This window comes from Meles meles, chromosome X (genome assembly GCF_922984935.1).
Source record: "Meles meles chromosome X, mMelMel3.1 paternal haplotype, whole genome shotgun sequence".
Taxonomy (NCBI): domain Eukaryota; kingdom Metazoa; phylum Chordata; class Mammalia; order Carnivora; family Mustelidae; genus Meles; species Meles meles.
In genome coordinates this window covers 105,339,102-105,355,777 of record NC_060087.1, presented here as the reverse complement: position 1 = coordinate 105,355,777, position 16,676 = coordinate 105,339,102, and the positions used below count along the sequence as shown (strand labels likewise).

At 41.6% G+C, this 16,676-nt stretch overlaps 2 protein-coding genes and 1 pseudogene across 4 annotated transcripts in view; 1 reads left to right on the top strand and 2 right to left on the bottom strand.

Annotated features, from left to right (window-relative positions):
• LOC123934829 (X-linked inhibitor of apoptosis) overlaps positions 1 to 7,002 on the bottom strand; it is a 60,885-nt gene extending 53,883 nt beyond the window's left edge. The window contains exon 1 of one of the 3 annotated variants that reach the window (XM_045994956.1): positions 6,865 to 7,002. The gene's annotated coding sequence lies outside the window, so the exon portion shown is untranslated. Of the gene's footprint in view, positions 1 to 6,494; positions 6,723 to 6,864 lie in introns of those variants that run through there. The other 2 variants (XM_045994957.1, XM_045994955.1) reach the window with 2 other exon arrangements.
• The window catches only part of LOC123934741, a 32,906-nt gene continuing 21,688 nt past the window's right edge, over positions 5,459 to 16,676 (top strand). Inside the window, exons 1-3 of the mRNA XM_045994821.1 lie at positions 5,459 to 5,493; positions 6,365 to 6,755; positions 8,010 to 8,095. Coding sequence (XP_045850777.1) covers positions 5,459 to 5,493; positions 6,365 to 6,755; positions 8,010 to 8,095 — 512 coding nt within the window. The remainder of the gene's footprint in view (positions 5,494 to 6,364; positions 6,756 to 8,009; positions 8,096 to 16,676) is intronic.
• LOC123935607 lies at positions 12,427 to 12,603 on the bottom strand (annotated as a pseudogene).

Here is a 16,676-nt window from a genome sequence, read left to right as displayed (position 1 = left end):
GAGCCACTGAAAGGTAAAGCACATAGCAATGTAATTACATATAGGAGAGGCCTGTGTTGTGAGGCCAACAAAATTATCACAAGAGGATGTATAAAAGTTCAAACCACATGTAAGTATTTATAGATTCCAGGGAATACAGTGGTACCAGCTTTCCTCAGTTAAGGAAATCAGCCTTAACTCACTCAGTTCAACCTCTGCCTGATCATCTGAGTTCAAGCTATTCCCAGTCTGTACAGGTAAACCCCAGTTTCACCATGACCTATATTCTTGAAAATACATTATAAAAGCAGATCATGGCAGGGCGCCTGGGTGGCTCAGTGGGTTAAACCTCTGCCTTTGGCTCAGGTCATGGTCTCAGGATCCTGGGATGGAGCCCCATATTGGGCTCTCTGCTCAGCAGGAAACCTGCTTCCCCCTCTCTCTCTGCCTGCCTCTCTGCCTACTTGTGATCTCTCTCTGTCAAATAAATAAATAAAATCTTTAAAAAAAAGAGGCAGATCATGGGGACACCTAGGTGGCTCAGGTCATGATCTTGGGGTCCTCAGATCAAGCCCCACAGGCTCCCTGCTCAGTGGGGAGTCTGCTTCTCCTCCCCCTCCTCCCCATTAGTGTTCCCAGTCTGTCTCAAACAAATAAAATCTTAAAAAAAAAAAAAAGCAGACCATGATAAGTGAATCACATGTATCCTTAACTAAGATTGGGGATCCATTATACCAAAATCAAATTCCAACATGTATCGAATAGCAGAGCTACAACAATACCAGAATTAAAAATAATAAAAGCCCATGCCAAGTCCTACAAAATTATATAAAATATGCTTTTACCACACAAAGGACAACCTAATATTAAGTATAATCAGAGCACATAAAACATATAACTCGTAAGTTTGGCCTCAAATTCTTTTGGTAGATATGGTAACTAATCAACAGCTGCTTTGGTTAATTTCTCAGAGCATAGAAAGTCCTTTATTTCAAATTATCTGGAAGGCCTTAGAAGTTTTAGTTTTTCCTTTTTTATCTAATACATTATAACAAGCAAAGGCATTTAGTCAATAATTTTTTTTAAAGACTCCACTTATTTATTTGAAAGAGAGAGCACACAAGCCAGGGGAGAGGCAGTGGGAGAGGGAGAAGCAGACTCCCCACTGAGTGGGGAGCCCAACTCAAGGCCCAATGCCAGAAATCACGACCTGATCCAAAAGTAGACACCCAACCAGCTGAGCCACCCAGGTGCCCCTCAGTCAACAATTTAAAAAAAAGATTTATTTATTTGAGAGAGAGATGGGAGGAGGCAAAGGGAGAGTGAGAGAGAAACTTTTTTTTTGTAAATGGTGTATTTAAACTAACAAGGCAAAGAAAAGAATTCAGATATTTCTGACTTCAAAAGAGGCCAATCAGCAATAAGCTAATTTTTTATTTATTTTAATTTTTTAAAAAGATTTTATTTATTTGACAGAGAGAGACACTGAGAGAGGAGACACAAGCAGGGGGAGTGGGAGAGGAAGAAGCAAGCTTCCTGCCGAGCATGGAGCCCATTGTGGGGCTTGATCCGAGGATCCTGGGATCATGACCTGAGCCGAAGGCAGAGGCTTAATGACTGAGACCCCCAGGAGCCTCATAAGCTAATTTTTAAAACTCAACATCAAAACAAACAAATCAAAAAGTACCTAGCAAGCATCTTACAAACGCTTAAGCAGTATTTTTTAGCTTGAAGTCTTAGTGTTGACCTATACCTGATAAAACTCTTCCTTTAACTTGACAAGAGTTATGCTTTCCTTCTTTCAGCACTGAAATGAAAGGCAGACATCCGGATTTATTCACTTCTCACTGGGAAAGCTACAGAGTGTTAGGCCTTATAAAAATACAAACAAAAGAAATGCATCTCCAAGGGAGACAGAAACTTAAGCAGACTCCACGCAAGTGTGAAGCCTAATGTGGGGCTCGATCCCACAACCCTGAAATCTCAACATGCACCAAAACCAAGAGTTGAATGCTCAACCAACTGCACCACTCAGGCGCCCCTCAGTCAACCATTTTTTGCCAGACAAGTACAGGCCAGTCACTGTTAATACAGCGATATAAGAATTTGGGTCAAAGCAGAAGGTGCTCAAGGTGTGTTGGTTCGGTTGTCTCAAGCTGAAAACCATCTTCTTAAGGGCTATCTCAGCATTTCTCACTTCCATTCCTCAATTTATTCAAAGATACTGAATTAGTCAATTTTGATCAAAGCAATACCATCGAAGTATGTGTCTAAAAGATCTTCTAAAATATAACATGCAATGGAAGAAAACCATGACTATCAGAATCAGAGAAATCTGGATTCAAATCCTACCCCTGCAACATAATAGCTATATGGACTTTAAGCAAGTTATTGAACCCTTCTGAGCTTCCACAAATTTTCTCTCCTCTGTACTATGATAATCCCAGAAGCCCAGTTTTTCCCTCTTCAACTTATTCTATACCCACCCTACAAGATAAAACAGGCCAGCTTTTAACACAGTAGTGACACAGTATCATCACATCTTCAACAAATTAAAATTCAAGTACTTAGCATGTGAAATTTTTAAAATAAAGTATTCAAATCATAAAGGCAGAAAAAAAGAACAATCACAAATTATTAAGGTTTACATCTCCACCTTATCCTTAATTTCTTATCATTTTATTTGAGGTATTATTCCAAAAAGATTTTGAATTGTTACATGGGATTTTTTTTCCTTTGGTAAAATCTGAGATAATCAATTAAAAAAAAAAAAACAACAAAACTATTGGGCGCCTGGGTGGCTCAGTGCCTTTAGCTCAGGTTATGATCTCAGGGTCCTGGGACGGAGTCCCGCATCAGGCTCTCTGCTCAACGGAGAGCCTGCTTCATCCTCTCTCTCTGTCTGCCTCTCTGCCTACTTGTGATGTCTCTCTGTGTCAAATAAGTAAGTAAAATCTTTAAAAAAAAACTAAATAAAAAAATTTAAAAAACCATTATAATGGATTTTCAATCTTTGGAATCAACTAGCCCAAACCTGTTACTTTATAAAATGAAGGCAAAGCACAGAATAAGATGTAGGATATGGGGTACCTGGGTGGCACAATTGTTAAGCATCCAGCTCTTGGTTTCCAATCAAGTTGTGATCTCAGGGTTCTGCAATCTGCCCCACATCAGGCTCCATGCTCAGTGTGGAGTTTGCTTAAGACTCTCTCTCCCAGGGTGCCTGGGTGGCTTAGTAAGTTAAGTGTCTGACTTCAGCTCAGGTCACGATCTCAGGGGTCCTGGGACTGAGTCCCCTTCCCACAACAGGTCATCACTCAGCAGGGAGTCTGCTTGTCTTTCTGTCTCCCTCTGTCCCTCCCCCTGCTTGTGCTTTCTGTTTCAAATAAATCAATCTTAAAAGAAGAATATGGAGGATAAATAAAAACTACATTTTAAAAGACTTTTCATGACACAGGAAATCTTCAATATAGAATGCTGAGTAAGAAAAAAGAATTACTGCAATGTACATACAATATGAGCCAAAACAGTAAAAGTAAGCATAAAAGAACAGGATTATGCTTCTTCTCTTTATACTATTCTGAATTTCATAAATTTTCCATAATAAACATATTTATTTTATAATTTAAAATATTCAAAATAGTCTATGTTTTAAATGGGATATTTAACTCATAAAATGTTAAGAAAATAGAAATATGTAGGCACTGAGGGGTTTAGTGACTTGCTCACAATCTCACAGCTAAATGGAAACAAAGCCAAGACAACCCAGGCATCAAATCCAGGGCTCTTCTCACTATACCACATGACCTCGAAGACATGAAAATAGTAAAATGTTCACCGGGAATTGCACAGGAAGAACTGAAGAGCTGGAAGCCTGGAACTTTTAAATTATGTTAGCAATAAATACTTTTGCCTTAAGTTAAAAAAAAGTATTCAACATCAATTTCTTTTACCACTACTGTTTTCGTCTCCTCAAATCTACTCATGATGACCTTAAATAGTGCTACAGATTACATTTTATAATACTATTACCAGATTAGAACGCAGAGATAAAGTTTGAGAACTGACAGCTCATGATAATCTCCCAGCCTCAAGAGAACAAGGACATCTATTTTGCCACATTTGTCTTTCAAACCCTACACCCCACAGTACAATCCCTGGCATACAGTAGGTGATCAATAAACGTTTACTTTATAAAGTGTAACTTTTTCCCCCCCACATTAACACTAACTACCAGACTTTTAAATTAGACCAAAAAAAACCCAGCGACAGTATCATTTCATACTGGGGATAAGTGTTTACAAGAGAAACAAAGAATTTATCAAACAAATTAATGTTTATAACCAAATGTAAGGGGAACATTTAGGTTAGTAAAATATTTCAAGCACTATACAAATTAACTGGCATGTTAATTGCAATAATTCTTATCTACGGAAATGGGCCTAACCTTTAGCCAGCATTACTTTTTCTGCCTAGTTGGGAGTCTCTGAATGGACTACAAAGCAATAAAGTTACAAAGGTAGTGCAAGGGGTACTGGACTAGGACCCAGACCTTAGTCCAAGCTCTTCTAATAGATATGTAATCTTGGGCAAGTTATTTTTTCAACTCTTTTGAGTCCCAGTTAACCTATTCATAAAAAGAAAAGAGTTGAAATACTAATCACCAGAGACCCTTCCAATCTCAATTTTTTTTAAATGATTCTTATTCACAAAGATTCTACATTCAGATTTTTTCACTGCATCAAACTGGGTATCTTGAATGTTATAGTTTGCTATATTACTCGATAAGGAAAAGTTAGCATATTTTCTAAGAATGTATAAAGACTAGTAGTAACATATATTCTTTTCACCATCTTATATTAGGGACAACAAACGAACACTAGAAATGTGAGCATCTGATAATCAGGCCTGCTTTGCCAGGTGGGCTGACAGGAACCATATTGGATTTTACAACATAGACCACTGATACATAAATGCATATATGTCTTTACATACCACAGATAATACTTATGTTGATATACATAGAGATATGTGGATTTTTAAAACTGTTCCTAATTGTAAAATCAATACTTGTGCTAAGAAATTCCAAATAGGGGCGCCTGGGTGACTCAGTGGGTTAAAGCCTCTGCCTTCAGCTCAGCAGAGAGCCTGCTTCCCTTCCTCTTTCTCTGCCTGCCTCTCTGCCTACTTGTGATCTGTCAAATAAATAAATAAAATCTTAAAAAAAAAAAAGAAATTCCAAACAGTACATTAGGCCACATGTGAAGTGCAAATTAAAAAACGTCCTCCATTACGTAGCCACTGTCCACATTTTTCTTGTGTATACTTCAAGAAATTATCTAAGCATATTCAAATATGCATATATGCGTGTGTGTATAAATCTTAACCTACTGTTGCCACTTCTTGAATGATGGGGAAAATATCTCAAGCACCGGCTTCATAAACACGTTAAATACATCGAAAGTAGTAGCACAGCTGTATGGTACGCAGTGGTATACGCTTCCGAAGTGTGAGGTGAGTTGAATGTTTAATTTTCTTGCCTGGAGGCATGTGCAGCAGTTGCTCTGAAAGAGCAGTGAGCAAGGAGCCAGGCAAGTTGGGTTCTAATCTTAGTTGAGTAGCCTCAGGCAAGCCATGAAATCTTCCCATACCTTAGTTTCCGCTTTTGTAAAATTAAGACGACTCGACTAAGATCCCTTCCAACTTTAAAATGTTATAGTTCTAAGATGGCCGTCTGTAACTGTGTTCTCTTGAACTGGTTTTAAGAAATCCGAAGTAAAAAAAGAGAAGAAAGAAACACCATAGCAACCTCCAGTCCTACAAGAGTACATTTCTACGCGTCACTGACTATCAAGGTATAGTGTGACAAACCTAGGGACATAATTATACTTGAAAGCAAAGTAGTAGATTATTAAAATCGGATAGGTTTTCACAAAGCTTTGATTGACATTTTTCTTTTTTTGGAGGTGGAGGAGGCTGTTGCTGAAACGCTTGGTTTCAGCAATAACCAACCCCCTCCTCCCAAAAACAAGTGTTTTATGGAGTTAAAATAATGAAACTGAAAGTTAGACTGAATTTTGTTTTACTCACAGAATATGCTGGGGAGGTGACTAGGGCAGCAAAGATTGGAAAGAATTACTAGCTAATTTCCTCTTCCGGAAGCTCCTTGACTCCTATTCTTTCTGCTTCACAAGCCCTTGCCAGGCACACTCCACCCAGCTCAATACCTGCCACACGCATCAGATTGGGGGGGGGGGGCGGTCCCTTTGATCATTAAAAAAAAAAGTTCTTTGACTCGATTTACCTTAGGGGGTCACAGAGTTTAAGACAGCACCCGGCCGCCTGAAGCCACCCACCCACCCACGCCTTCCTTCGGCGCTCCCAGGAACCTGGGCAAGGAGTCGCTGCTGGGCCACCCGCGCCGCACACGGGCGGCCTTCCCGCCCTCCCCCGCAGCGCGGAGCCCGCGGGGAGGGGGGGTTGAGGAGGAGGAAGCCCGTACAGGCAGTACCCACCGCGCTAGGAGAGCCAGCCCGGATCGCCCGCGGCGCCCTGCGCGGTCCGGAGGGGAGGGTCCTGGAGGAGGGGCGGCCCGAGCCCCAATCTGGAAATGCCAACTCTGCTCTGCGGCCTGGCCCCAGCCTAGAAGGAAACGGAAGTCCCTTCGTCTCCCGCAGGCGCACCCAGCAGCCCGCCCATCGCCCAGAGGAACCCCGAGTCCAAGGCAGGGCCTCAGACACCGGGCCCTGTCGCTCACGGCCCAGGCCTCGCCACGGGTACCCCCCCCCCCCGCCCCGCAGACTCCTTTTTACTGCCCCCACCCGGGGGACAGCCTCCCGCCCTGCAAGGCCCCTCCTTCTTCCCCTCCGCCATTTTCGAACTTACCCTTCGGGCCCTGGCGTCCTTGAGTAGTGCTGAGTCCTCCCGGGGCGCAGCCAAGGTCCTGCCACTTCCCTGGGCCGGAAGGGGGCAGCCAGGACAATTGAAACCCTCGGCCCCCCCCACCCCCCCCATGGAAGTCAGAGCCTGACCTGTCGGATGCGCCTGCGCAGTGTGTACTTCGCAGTCCCCGCCCCCCGCTCTAGCGTTTCCTCTTTACCCTTGAGGTGTTTTTTCCCACGGTTTTTACCTGCTGGACTCTGATTTGACCAGTTGGGGACTAGAGATAAAATTATGGATGAAAAGAGCGAACAAGTTGCGTTCTCACTGTAGACCAGGCAATGTGGTAGGCATATAACGTGTTCTTTGTTGTAATTTTGACTACTCTGTAAGATAGGCACTCTCTTCTTAATCCCATTTTACAGAGGAAATTGAGGCCTAGAGAGGATAAGCCCCTCCACTAGCATGCAGCTAATAAATGAGGGAACTGAGATTAGAATATGGACTGTGGCCTAGTTGGGAAGGATAAAAGGAAAGAGACATTCATTTGGTACAGCAAGGGGATTGAGAGATAAAGGAAGAGAAAATGAATAGGGAAGAAAGCAGAAGGCAGGGAAAACTGGAAATCTGGTACATAAAATGCTGATCATATCCTGGATTTATTTCAAGTATGCTGTAAGATTGTCAAACAGACTAATGAATTTTGTTTCACAAACTTGGGAGCTCCCTTATATGCTAGCGTAGTGACATGAAAGGTTCTGAATGAGTGTTTCATTTAAAGAGGAAGATTATAAGTATCACCTCCATCCTCAAATGATGTTGCTCTTCTTGAAAAGGGAACTTGGAGGGAGGAGAGAAAAGACTTCTTTTTGCTTGTTAGGCTTTTGCTAAATATTACCCTCTCCAATCCTCTTTTACTGTTATAGCTCTGAGAATCTCACATCTGACTTACTGTGGTGATACTAATTGCAAGCAAATACTTATCTCACTTAATTCTCAGAGCAATCTTAGGAAATATGTAACTACCATCATTTCCATTTTACAGAGGAAGACACTGAGGTTTAGAGAGTTTAGGTTGCTTGCCCAAAGTCACACTGCGAGTAGGTGTGGGAGCTGGAACACTGATTCAAACCTAGATCTTCTGATTACAGGTGTGTCTGACCACTTTCCCGGTCTCCTGGACTGGCCTCTCTATCCCTGGGACTGGTCCCCGGCAGTACAGCCTGCACAAGGCCATGTAAGTTAAACCCTTCAACATTACTTCCCAGATAATGTTAAAACACATAGAACATAGCTCTATGTTCACTCTCCCCTGGACACCCTACTGTCAACTGAAAGAAAGCCAACCTCAAAGTAGGTTAGCAAATGCTTTATTCATTGTCTTCCTGGGGACTATAGCCTGGGAAAACAGTCTTTCAGATGGCTCTGAAGAACTGCTCCAAAGCTCATTAGCTACCGGGGATTATATATACAAAAGGGGAAAAGGGTATGCCTGCTTGTAAGCAGCTGTCCAAATACTTGCACATCAAAAGGTATAATTTGTTACGGTTGTAAAAATTAAGGCTTAAAAGAAATTAAGCTTTATTGATTTCCACACAGACACAAGAAAGACCCTTAGGTCATCTTAATACTTTATGTTTCTATATATCTGATTGTTTAAAATATTGCTTACATGTCTCTGCTTAATTGGTTTTCCAGTTCTTTCTGTTTTTGATTCTTCCTTGAGGTCACTTGAGACGGTCACAGAACGCTGTCATCAGTCATCGACTGTAGTTTTAGTGCATACTATCTTCTAACAAAATAGACCTATGAACTGTGCCCCTGCCCACCCCCAGCATTTCTGCCTTCCATTCATTTACTCAAATGGCTCAAGAGTAGAAAGACTGCCCTTACTCAACGCCTTCTCTGATTCCTCTAGCTGAGGGTCATCTCTTCTTCCTATTCTGAACTCTCTTGGCACTTGAATTTTTGTTTTTGGTTTTGTTAGCACCTTTTCAAAGTTGTAATTAAATGTGTATAACATAGGGGTGTCTGGTTGGCTCAGTCAGTGGAGCATGTGACCCTTGATCTTGGGTTGTAAATTCCAGCCCCATGTTGGGCATAGAGATCACTTAAGAAAAAGTATACAATGTAAAATTTACCATTTTAACCATTATTAAGTATACAGATCAGTGGCATTGAGTACCTCGAGAACTTTTTCATCTCACTTGGCACTTGAATTTGTGCCCTTGTTATGGAACACAGTGCTTTCTGTGATGTAATATACCTATTTGTGTGCGTGTCTTACCTATACCTGAAGTTCATTTATGGTAAGATCTATGTCTAACTCATTTTTGTAATTCCTCCAAAACTCTTGGAGTCATCTTTAATCCACCCCCCAACTCTTCTATCCCACATCCAATTCATCAGCAAATCCTATCCCTCTCAATTTTCAAAATATATCCAGAATCCCACCAATTCACATTGACACCATTATGACCCTGGTCTGTCTGTCTCTTGAACTTTAGCTTCCTTGCTCATCTTGCAGCTTACATCCTTGCTCCTCTCCAGTCTATTCACACAGCAGCCAGAGCTGTGCTAGTAAGTCAGCTCATTGTCATTGTCATTTATCTGCTCAAATCCCTCAGTGGCTCTCCATTTTACTCAGGGTAAAAGCCACAGATGTATAATGGCCTACAAAGACTATTGTAGCCAGCCACCAAGATGATCTCTACTGATCTTTACCTCTTGCTCTTCATGCCCTTGGCTAGTTGTCTTCTACAGAGAAGTAGGACTGACCTGTGTAAACTAATAGAATACTCTGGAAGTGATGGCATATGATTTAAAAGCCTAGGTCATAAAAAGCATTGTGGTCTCTGCCTCACTCTGTCTTGGATTGGTTGCTTTGTGGGAAGCCAGCAGTTATGTCATAAGGATACTCAAACAGCATGTAGAGAGGCCCACATGGGAAAAACCTGAGTCCTCCCCTTCTTCACATCTACTCCTCCCCCACCACCAACAGACACCAACTTGTCAACCACATGAGTGAGCCACCTTGGAAGAGGATTCTTGAGGCCCAGACTTCTGATGACTGCAACTTCTTGAAACCCAAAGCCAAAACCACCAGCCAAACCACTCTTAATTCCTGTGTATTGCTGTTTTAAATAGCTAAATTTTGCTTGTTTTTATTTTTTTCCATAATCTCCATGCCTAACATGGCTCAAACTCATGACCTCGAGATCAAGAGTCCCGTGTCCACTGACTAAGCCAGCCAGGTACCCCCTAAATAGCTAAATTTTAGGCAATTTGTTACTCAACAGTAGATTACTAATACAAAGGCTCTACACAGTCAGGGTCCTTTGTCCCTTTATGTCTTCATCTCCTAGTCTTTCCCCTATTCCTTTAGCTTTCCTTCCTCAGCTTCTTTGCACTTGTTATTCACTCTGCATGGAACACTTCCCCCAGATTTTTCCATGGCTTGTCCTTCAAGTCTTTGCTTAATTGTCACCCTCTCAAAAAAGAAAATTGTCACCTTCTCAATAAGGCCTACCATGACCACCATATCTAAAATTACAACTTCTCTCATAGTGTTCTCAATCTCCCCTGCTCTACTTTGTTTCCCCCCTATGGCATCTATCACTTTGGAACGTACTGTATGGTTATTTTTTAAAATATTTTATTTATTTATTCGAGAGAGAGAGAGAAAATGAGTGGTGGGAAAGGGCAGAGGGAGAGGGAGAAGCAGACTTCCTGCTGAACAGGGAGCCCTAAGTGGGGCCCTGTCCCAGGACCTGGAGATCATGACCTGAGCTGAAGGCAGACATTTAACTGACAGAGCCACCCAGGCGCTCCAGTTATTTTCTTTATTGTGTTTATTTGTTGTATGTCTCCTACCAACCCCTACTAGACTGTAAGCTCCAAGAGGACAGGAGTTTTTCTTTTGTTCACTGCTCTAGCCCAAGTACTTAGAATAGTGTCTGGCACAGTGTAGCTACTCAGAAGTTATTTGTTGAATGAGTGACTAAGAATTTCATAAACACGCCAGACCCTTGGAAAATATTTGTTAGGTGATTTGTCATTTGGGAGATGTGAACAGCAAAGGCAGACATAGCTGAGGAATGGTGTTTAGGTTTTATACGAAGGGACACAGGAGGTGTGAAGTTAGAAAAATACAATCTTTGGAGAGGTTACTCTTGTCCGTACAAGGATGTTTTGTTGTAATTGTTTTTGGTTGAGGAGAAGGAATATTTAGAGAGGAAAAGTACAAAGGTGTATTAGCTTGGACCATCTGAATTGCCAGTGTTAAACCATTGCCAAATACTCCAAGCAGCAATTTAATGGCAAAAGGGAAATAGATAGCATAAAGATGTAGCAGAAATGAGAAAGAGATATAACAAAGAACACGGTGGACATGGGGAGATGGAGGGGAGAGGGAAACTGGAAGGGGAGATGAACCATGAGAGACTATGGACTCTGAAAAACAACCAGAGGGTTTTGAAGGGGGGGTGGGAGGTTGAGGAACTAGGTGGTGGGTAATAGGGAGGGCACGTACTGCATGGAGCACTGGGTGTGGTGCAAAAACAATGAACACTCTTACGCTGAAAATAAACAAATAAAAAAAAAAGAAATGAGAAAGAGAGAGAATCAAGAATGAGTAGTAGCATTAACCTTGAATGGGAAAAAGGATACATCCTTAGAAGCTAAAAGTGATGAGATGTAGGTAAGTAGAGAAGAATCTAAAGGGTGATCATCACACCTCAATGGCAGCTGGATTCTGTGGAAAATAACATATGTAGTTATCTTCCCAGAACAGCCAAAGTTTAGCACTATAACACTTTCTGGAAATGCAGTTTTAAGTGAAAGTCCAACTAAATAGCAGAATTTTTTACAGTGAAGGAAGGTGGGGTGAGCCCTGACTTCCAGGCCTTGCCCTCAGAGCTACATACCTTATGGCAGGAAGGAGTACACACCTGCATAGCATTACTCTTGACTCATCACCAGAAAATAGCCTTGGTGAAGGTCATTCATGCTGAACAGTGTCTATCAGCAGCACTGCCCCTCAGTCTCCTGACTTTTGCTCAGGTGTCTTGATTGCTAACCTCTCTCTCCCTCCTTGCTGCCAGAAAGACGGCTACTGTAATTTCCTCTCTTTGAGCAGTCACAAAGATGCCTACCCTTATCTCGTGCCCACAAAACTAGCATCCCCAGCCAGCCCTCTCTTTTTTCCTTTGCTTTTTTATCTTCCAGGACTCAGTCATACAGAAGAGACTTTTTGGTTGTTTGGAGTAGGGACCGAAGAGCTCACTCTCAACTTAAGCTAATGGAAAAGTTCTGCCCGGGTTTCTAATCTGTTCCTGTGGTTGTACACAATGTATTTAGTCTGCATAAGTCCAACAACAGTGTCAAGGTCAGGATATTGTCATGGTGTGTCTGGAGTAGGGTGGAGGTGATAGTTACAGGAGTTGAGGTCCAGGAGAGGCGCTAGCATGTTGGAGGTGTCATCACCCAGGATGATAGTGGAATTTGTGTTTCCGGAGGAAGACTGAACCAAAGGCCACAGATATCAATAGATGTGAGAAAGTGTCCTGAATATAGATAGATACTAATTGTTAGCACTTACTGAGAGTTTACCATATGCTAGGCACTGTCTTAAGTCTCTCATAATCCTCTCAGTAACCCTGTAAGTTAACTGTGCTTTTTTTTAATTAGCAATAATCGCGCCTCGGATAAACCTCATTGGCTACGATACTGCCACTGCACAAAGCTTGTGCTTTTTTTTTTTAAAGATTTTATTTATTTATTTGACAGACAGAGAGAGATCGCAAGTCGGCAGAGAGGCAGGCAGAGAGAGAGGAGGAAGCAGGCTCCCCGCTGAGCGGAGAGCCCGAGATCAGGACAGAGCTGGACCCTGGGATCATGACCCGAGGCGAAGGCAGAGACTTTAACCCACTGAGCCACCCAGGCGCCCCTTAACTGTGCTTTTTATTCTCATCTTGACTCGGAACCTAAAATCGTGCCTGCCATATGGTAGGTACTCAAGCCAGATCAGGTCACTCCTCTGCCTAAACCCCTGCGATGGCATCTCACTTGGTAGAGGCAAGCACAGAGTGCTGTGGGAATCTAGAGGAGAGCTCTAGAAGCGTGGGAGGGAGGAGAAGAGTGAATCAGAGCTGGCTCTACACGGACTTCAGTCTTGAAGGACAACCAAGATTTAGCTAGCTGAGGAGGTGGGAGAAGGGCATTCTAAGACAGTCAGCAGACGTGCTGACTCATGGAGGTGGAACAAAACAACATGTAGCTGGAGAATGGCAGTTAACAGAGAAGGGCCAGAGTGTAGCCGCTAACATTTATTGAGTATTTTTTATGTTCACATTGTGTTCAGTGCCTTACATAGATGATCACATTTAATCATCGTGCAGCTCCTGGCAAGTGATATTATTATCCCCATTTCATAGGTAAGAAAATGGATAGAGAGGTTAGGTTGCCCAAGGTCTCAAAACTAGCAAGCAGGAGGTGTGGGTGGGTGGTGATGGGGGGGGATGGATGGAACCTGACAAGAGAGCTGTGGCTCTGGTAGTCAGGGCCCAGATAAAATCCTTGTATATTAGTCTGCTCGAGCTGCCATAACAAAATACCACAGACCATGTGGTTTACACAACAGAAATTTATTTTCTCACAGTCTCGGAGGTGTAAAGTCTGAGTTCAAGGTGTTGGTAGGTTCAACATCTGAGGTCTGTCCTCTAGGCTTGCAGATGGCTGTCTTCTCTCTGTGTCTTCCCTCTTTTTTTTTTTTTAAAGATTTTTATTTATTTATTTATTTGACAGACAGAGCTCACAAGTAGGCAGAGAGGCAGGCAGAGAGAGAGAGGAGGAAGCAGGCTCCCTGCTTGAACAGAGAGCCCGACGTGGGGCTTGATCCCAGGACCCTGAGATGATGACTTGAGCCGAAGGCAGAGGCTTTAACCCACTGAGCCACCCAGGCGCCCCTGTGTCTTCCCTCTTGGTGTGTCTGCCTCCTAATCTCTTCTCAATGAAGACATCTGTCATATTGGATTAGGGCACACCCTAATCTCCTCATTTTTTAAACTTAATTGCCTCTTCAAAAGCCTTATCTCCAAATGCAGTCACATTCTGAAGTACTGGGGGTTAGGACTTCAACATGAATTTTGGGGAGAATACAGTCCAGTCTCTAACACCTAGCACAGCACGCTCTATCATTTGGCCTTTATCATGTAAGTCAGTGGTTTCCAAGCCTAGAATCACTTGAACACCGATTTTTTTTTTTTTTTTTGACAGACACAGCGAGAGGTAACACAAGCCGGGGAGTGGAGCCTGATGCAGGCTTCAATCCCAGGATCCTGGGATCATGACCTGAGCTGAAGGAAGACACTTAACAACTGAGCCACCTAGGTGCCCCCACTTGAACAGCTTTTTGACAGTAGTAATTCTTGGATACTCTCCACTCCCGTGATTCAGTCAGTAAAGCTAAGCCATATTTGGTGGAAATGTAAAGCCTTGCCATAGGCTCCAGCTGATTCTGGTGCTGTGTCTATCTGGGCTATGTTTTAGGGAAATCAACTCCAGGCTGAGTAGAGACAGAAATGTGAAAGGCAAAACTTTGACATTTTTTCAAATTTTATTGTTATTATTATTTTTTTAATAGGGAGAAAGAGATAGAGGGAATGCTCGGCTGGAGGGAGGGACAGAGGGAGAGTGGGAGGGGAAGCAGACCCGGAGCTCATGATGTGAGCCAAAACCAAGTCTGATGGTTAACCGACTAAGTCACCCAGGTGCCCCCAAACTTCGACATTTTTAAAGAAAATACAAGAGAGGGTATCTGGGTGGCTCAGTCAGTTAAGCGTGTATCTTCAGCTCGGGTCATGATCCCAGGGTCCTGGATCAAGCCCCACATTGTTGTCAGGATCCCTGCCTGCTTCTCCCTCTGCTCCTCTTCCCTGCTCCTGCTTTCTCTCTCAAATAAATATAATGTTTAAAAACTAAAATACAAGAGAGTATAATTTCATCATAGGGTAGGGAATGATTTCTTAGACCAGTGGTTTTCATGCTGTTTGCTCTCATATCCCTCAAAGAATTTTGAAAAATTATGGATCCAGTTTTACATGTTAATGTGACATAAAAATGTTTTCATTTTAAGTTAAGATACTTACAAAGGATATAATTTCCAAGATATTATAAATGGTGACATAAAAGCCAAATCTATCATTATTTTAAATGAATTCTAAGTACCATAGTGGTTTGATACCCAACATCATCCATTTGAAAGTTAAAAGGATAAGATCTTTAATAGCCAGAAAATTTTTATCTATTTTTGTCTTTAATTCATTTTTCCTTTCCACTTCTCCCATAGAATTTTATCTTAGGTGATATATTTTTATGCTTTGAAGTCCTTTATTGATCATTTATCATATTTCTTTTTTTAAGGATTTTATTTATTTATTTGACAGAGAGAGATCATAAGTAGGCAGAGAGGTAGGCAGAGAGAGAGGGCGAAGCAGGCTCCCTGCTGAGCAGAGAGCCCGATGCAGGGCTCAATCCCTGGACCTCAAGATCATGACCTGGGTGGAAGGCAGAAGTCCAACCCACTGAGCCACCCAGGCGCCCTATCACTCTATCATATTTCTTTGCACAAAAAAGTGAATATAAAACAATTTTTTAGCAAATGTCCTATAAACATTTTTAGCTATTAAAAAATTTCTCTGGGGCGGCTGGGTGGCTCAGTGGTTTAAAGCCTCTGCCTTTGACTCAGGTCATGATCCCAGGGTCCTGGGATCGAGCCCCACATCGAGCCCCACATCGGGCTCTCTTCTCTGCAGGGAGCCTGCTTCCTCCTCTCTCTCTCTGCCTGCCTCTCTGCCTGGTTGTGATTTCTCTCTGTCAAATAAATAAAAATATATTAAAAAAAAAAATAAAAATAAAAATAAAAAATTTCTCTGGATTGAGTTATTTGTAACTGTTATTATTGGTATAAAATTGCTCAAAACATACATTTTTATACATTTTGATAAATTAACGGAAAACATAAAAGTCAAATTTTATTGGAAATGCACCCTTGAATGAGATGGACTTTTTTTTGTCCCCTCCAGTGTACATATGGGTGGATGAATACAACCTGTTGCTAGAATGAGAGTTCAGTTTCAATTCTGTTTTTGTTTTTATGATGCACTGAGAAAATTGTTCAAACATGTAAGCATCTGAAAATATAATCGTATTGTAATAGCATTGTAATTTAGTTTTTGAGCTCTTTCTGAGTTGTTCGCCAAAAATCACATAATGATCTATCAGAAATGTCTTTTTATGATCTCTTGTCTGGCTACTTGATTAGATTTTCCTTCAAATTTGTTGAAAGCAAAGGATGGAAAACCACGTGACTTGTAAAAGGATTTGTTACTCATTCACTAGAGTTATTCAATTTCTCACCTTCTAGGAACTATTCCAAAAAGGCTTTTTAGATGACTAGTAACTGTACCTCTTTACTTTTTCATTGAGTGTAACTTATTTAACCTGATATCCTCAGAAAGGGTTGGAAAAATTAAAATATTAATTTGAATGAATATTTGCCAATTTAGTATTTTAAAATAAATATTTCTGTTTCTTCTTGAGCTTTGAATATTTTTTATCAAAAGCTTTTGATGTTACTGATCAGAGTTTATTCAATTTACAGAAAATGCCCACTATATAATCTAACTGGCAGTCAGTCCTCTTCATCATAAAAAAAAGTCAAATGAGACTTATTTTGTTTTAAAAAGTCTGACTTTTTTTTCAATTCAAATAAAAATGTATTAATGCCTTCCTTGTAACAACTATCTCAATTCTACATT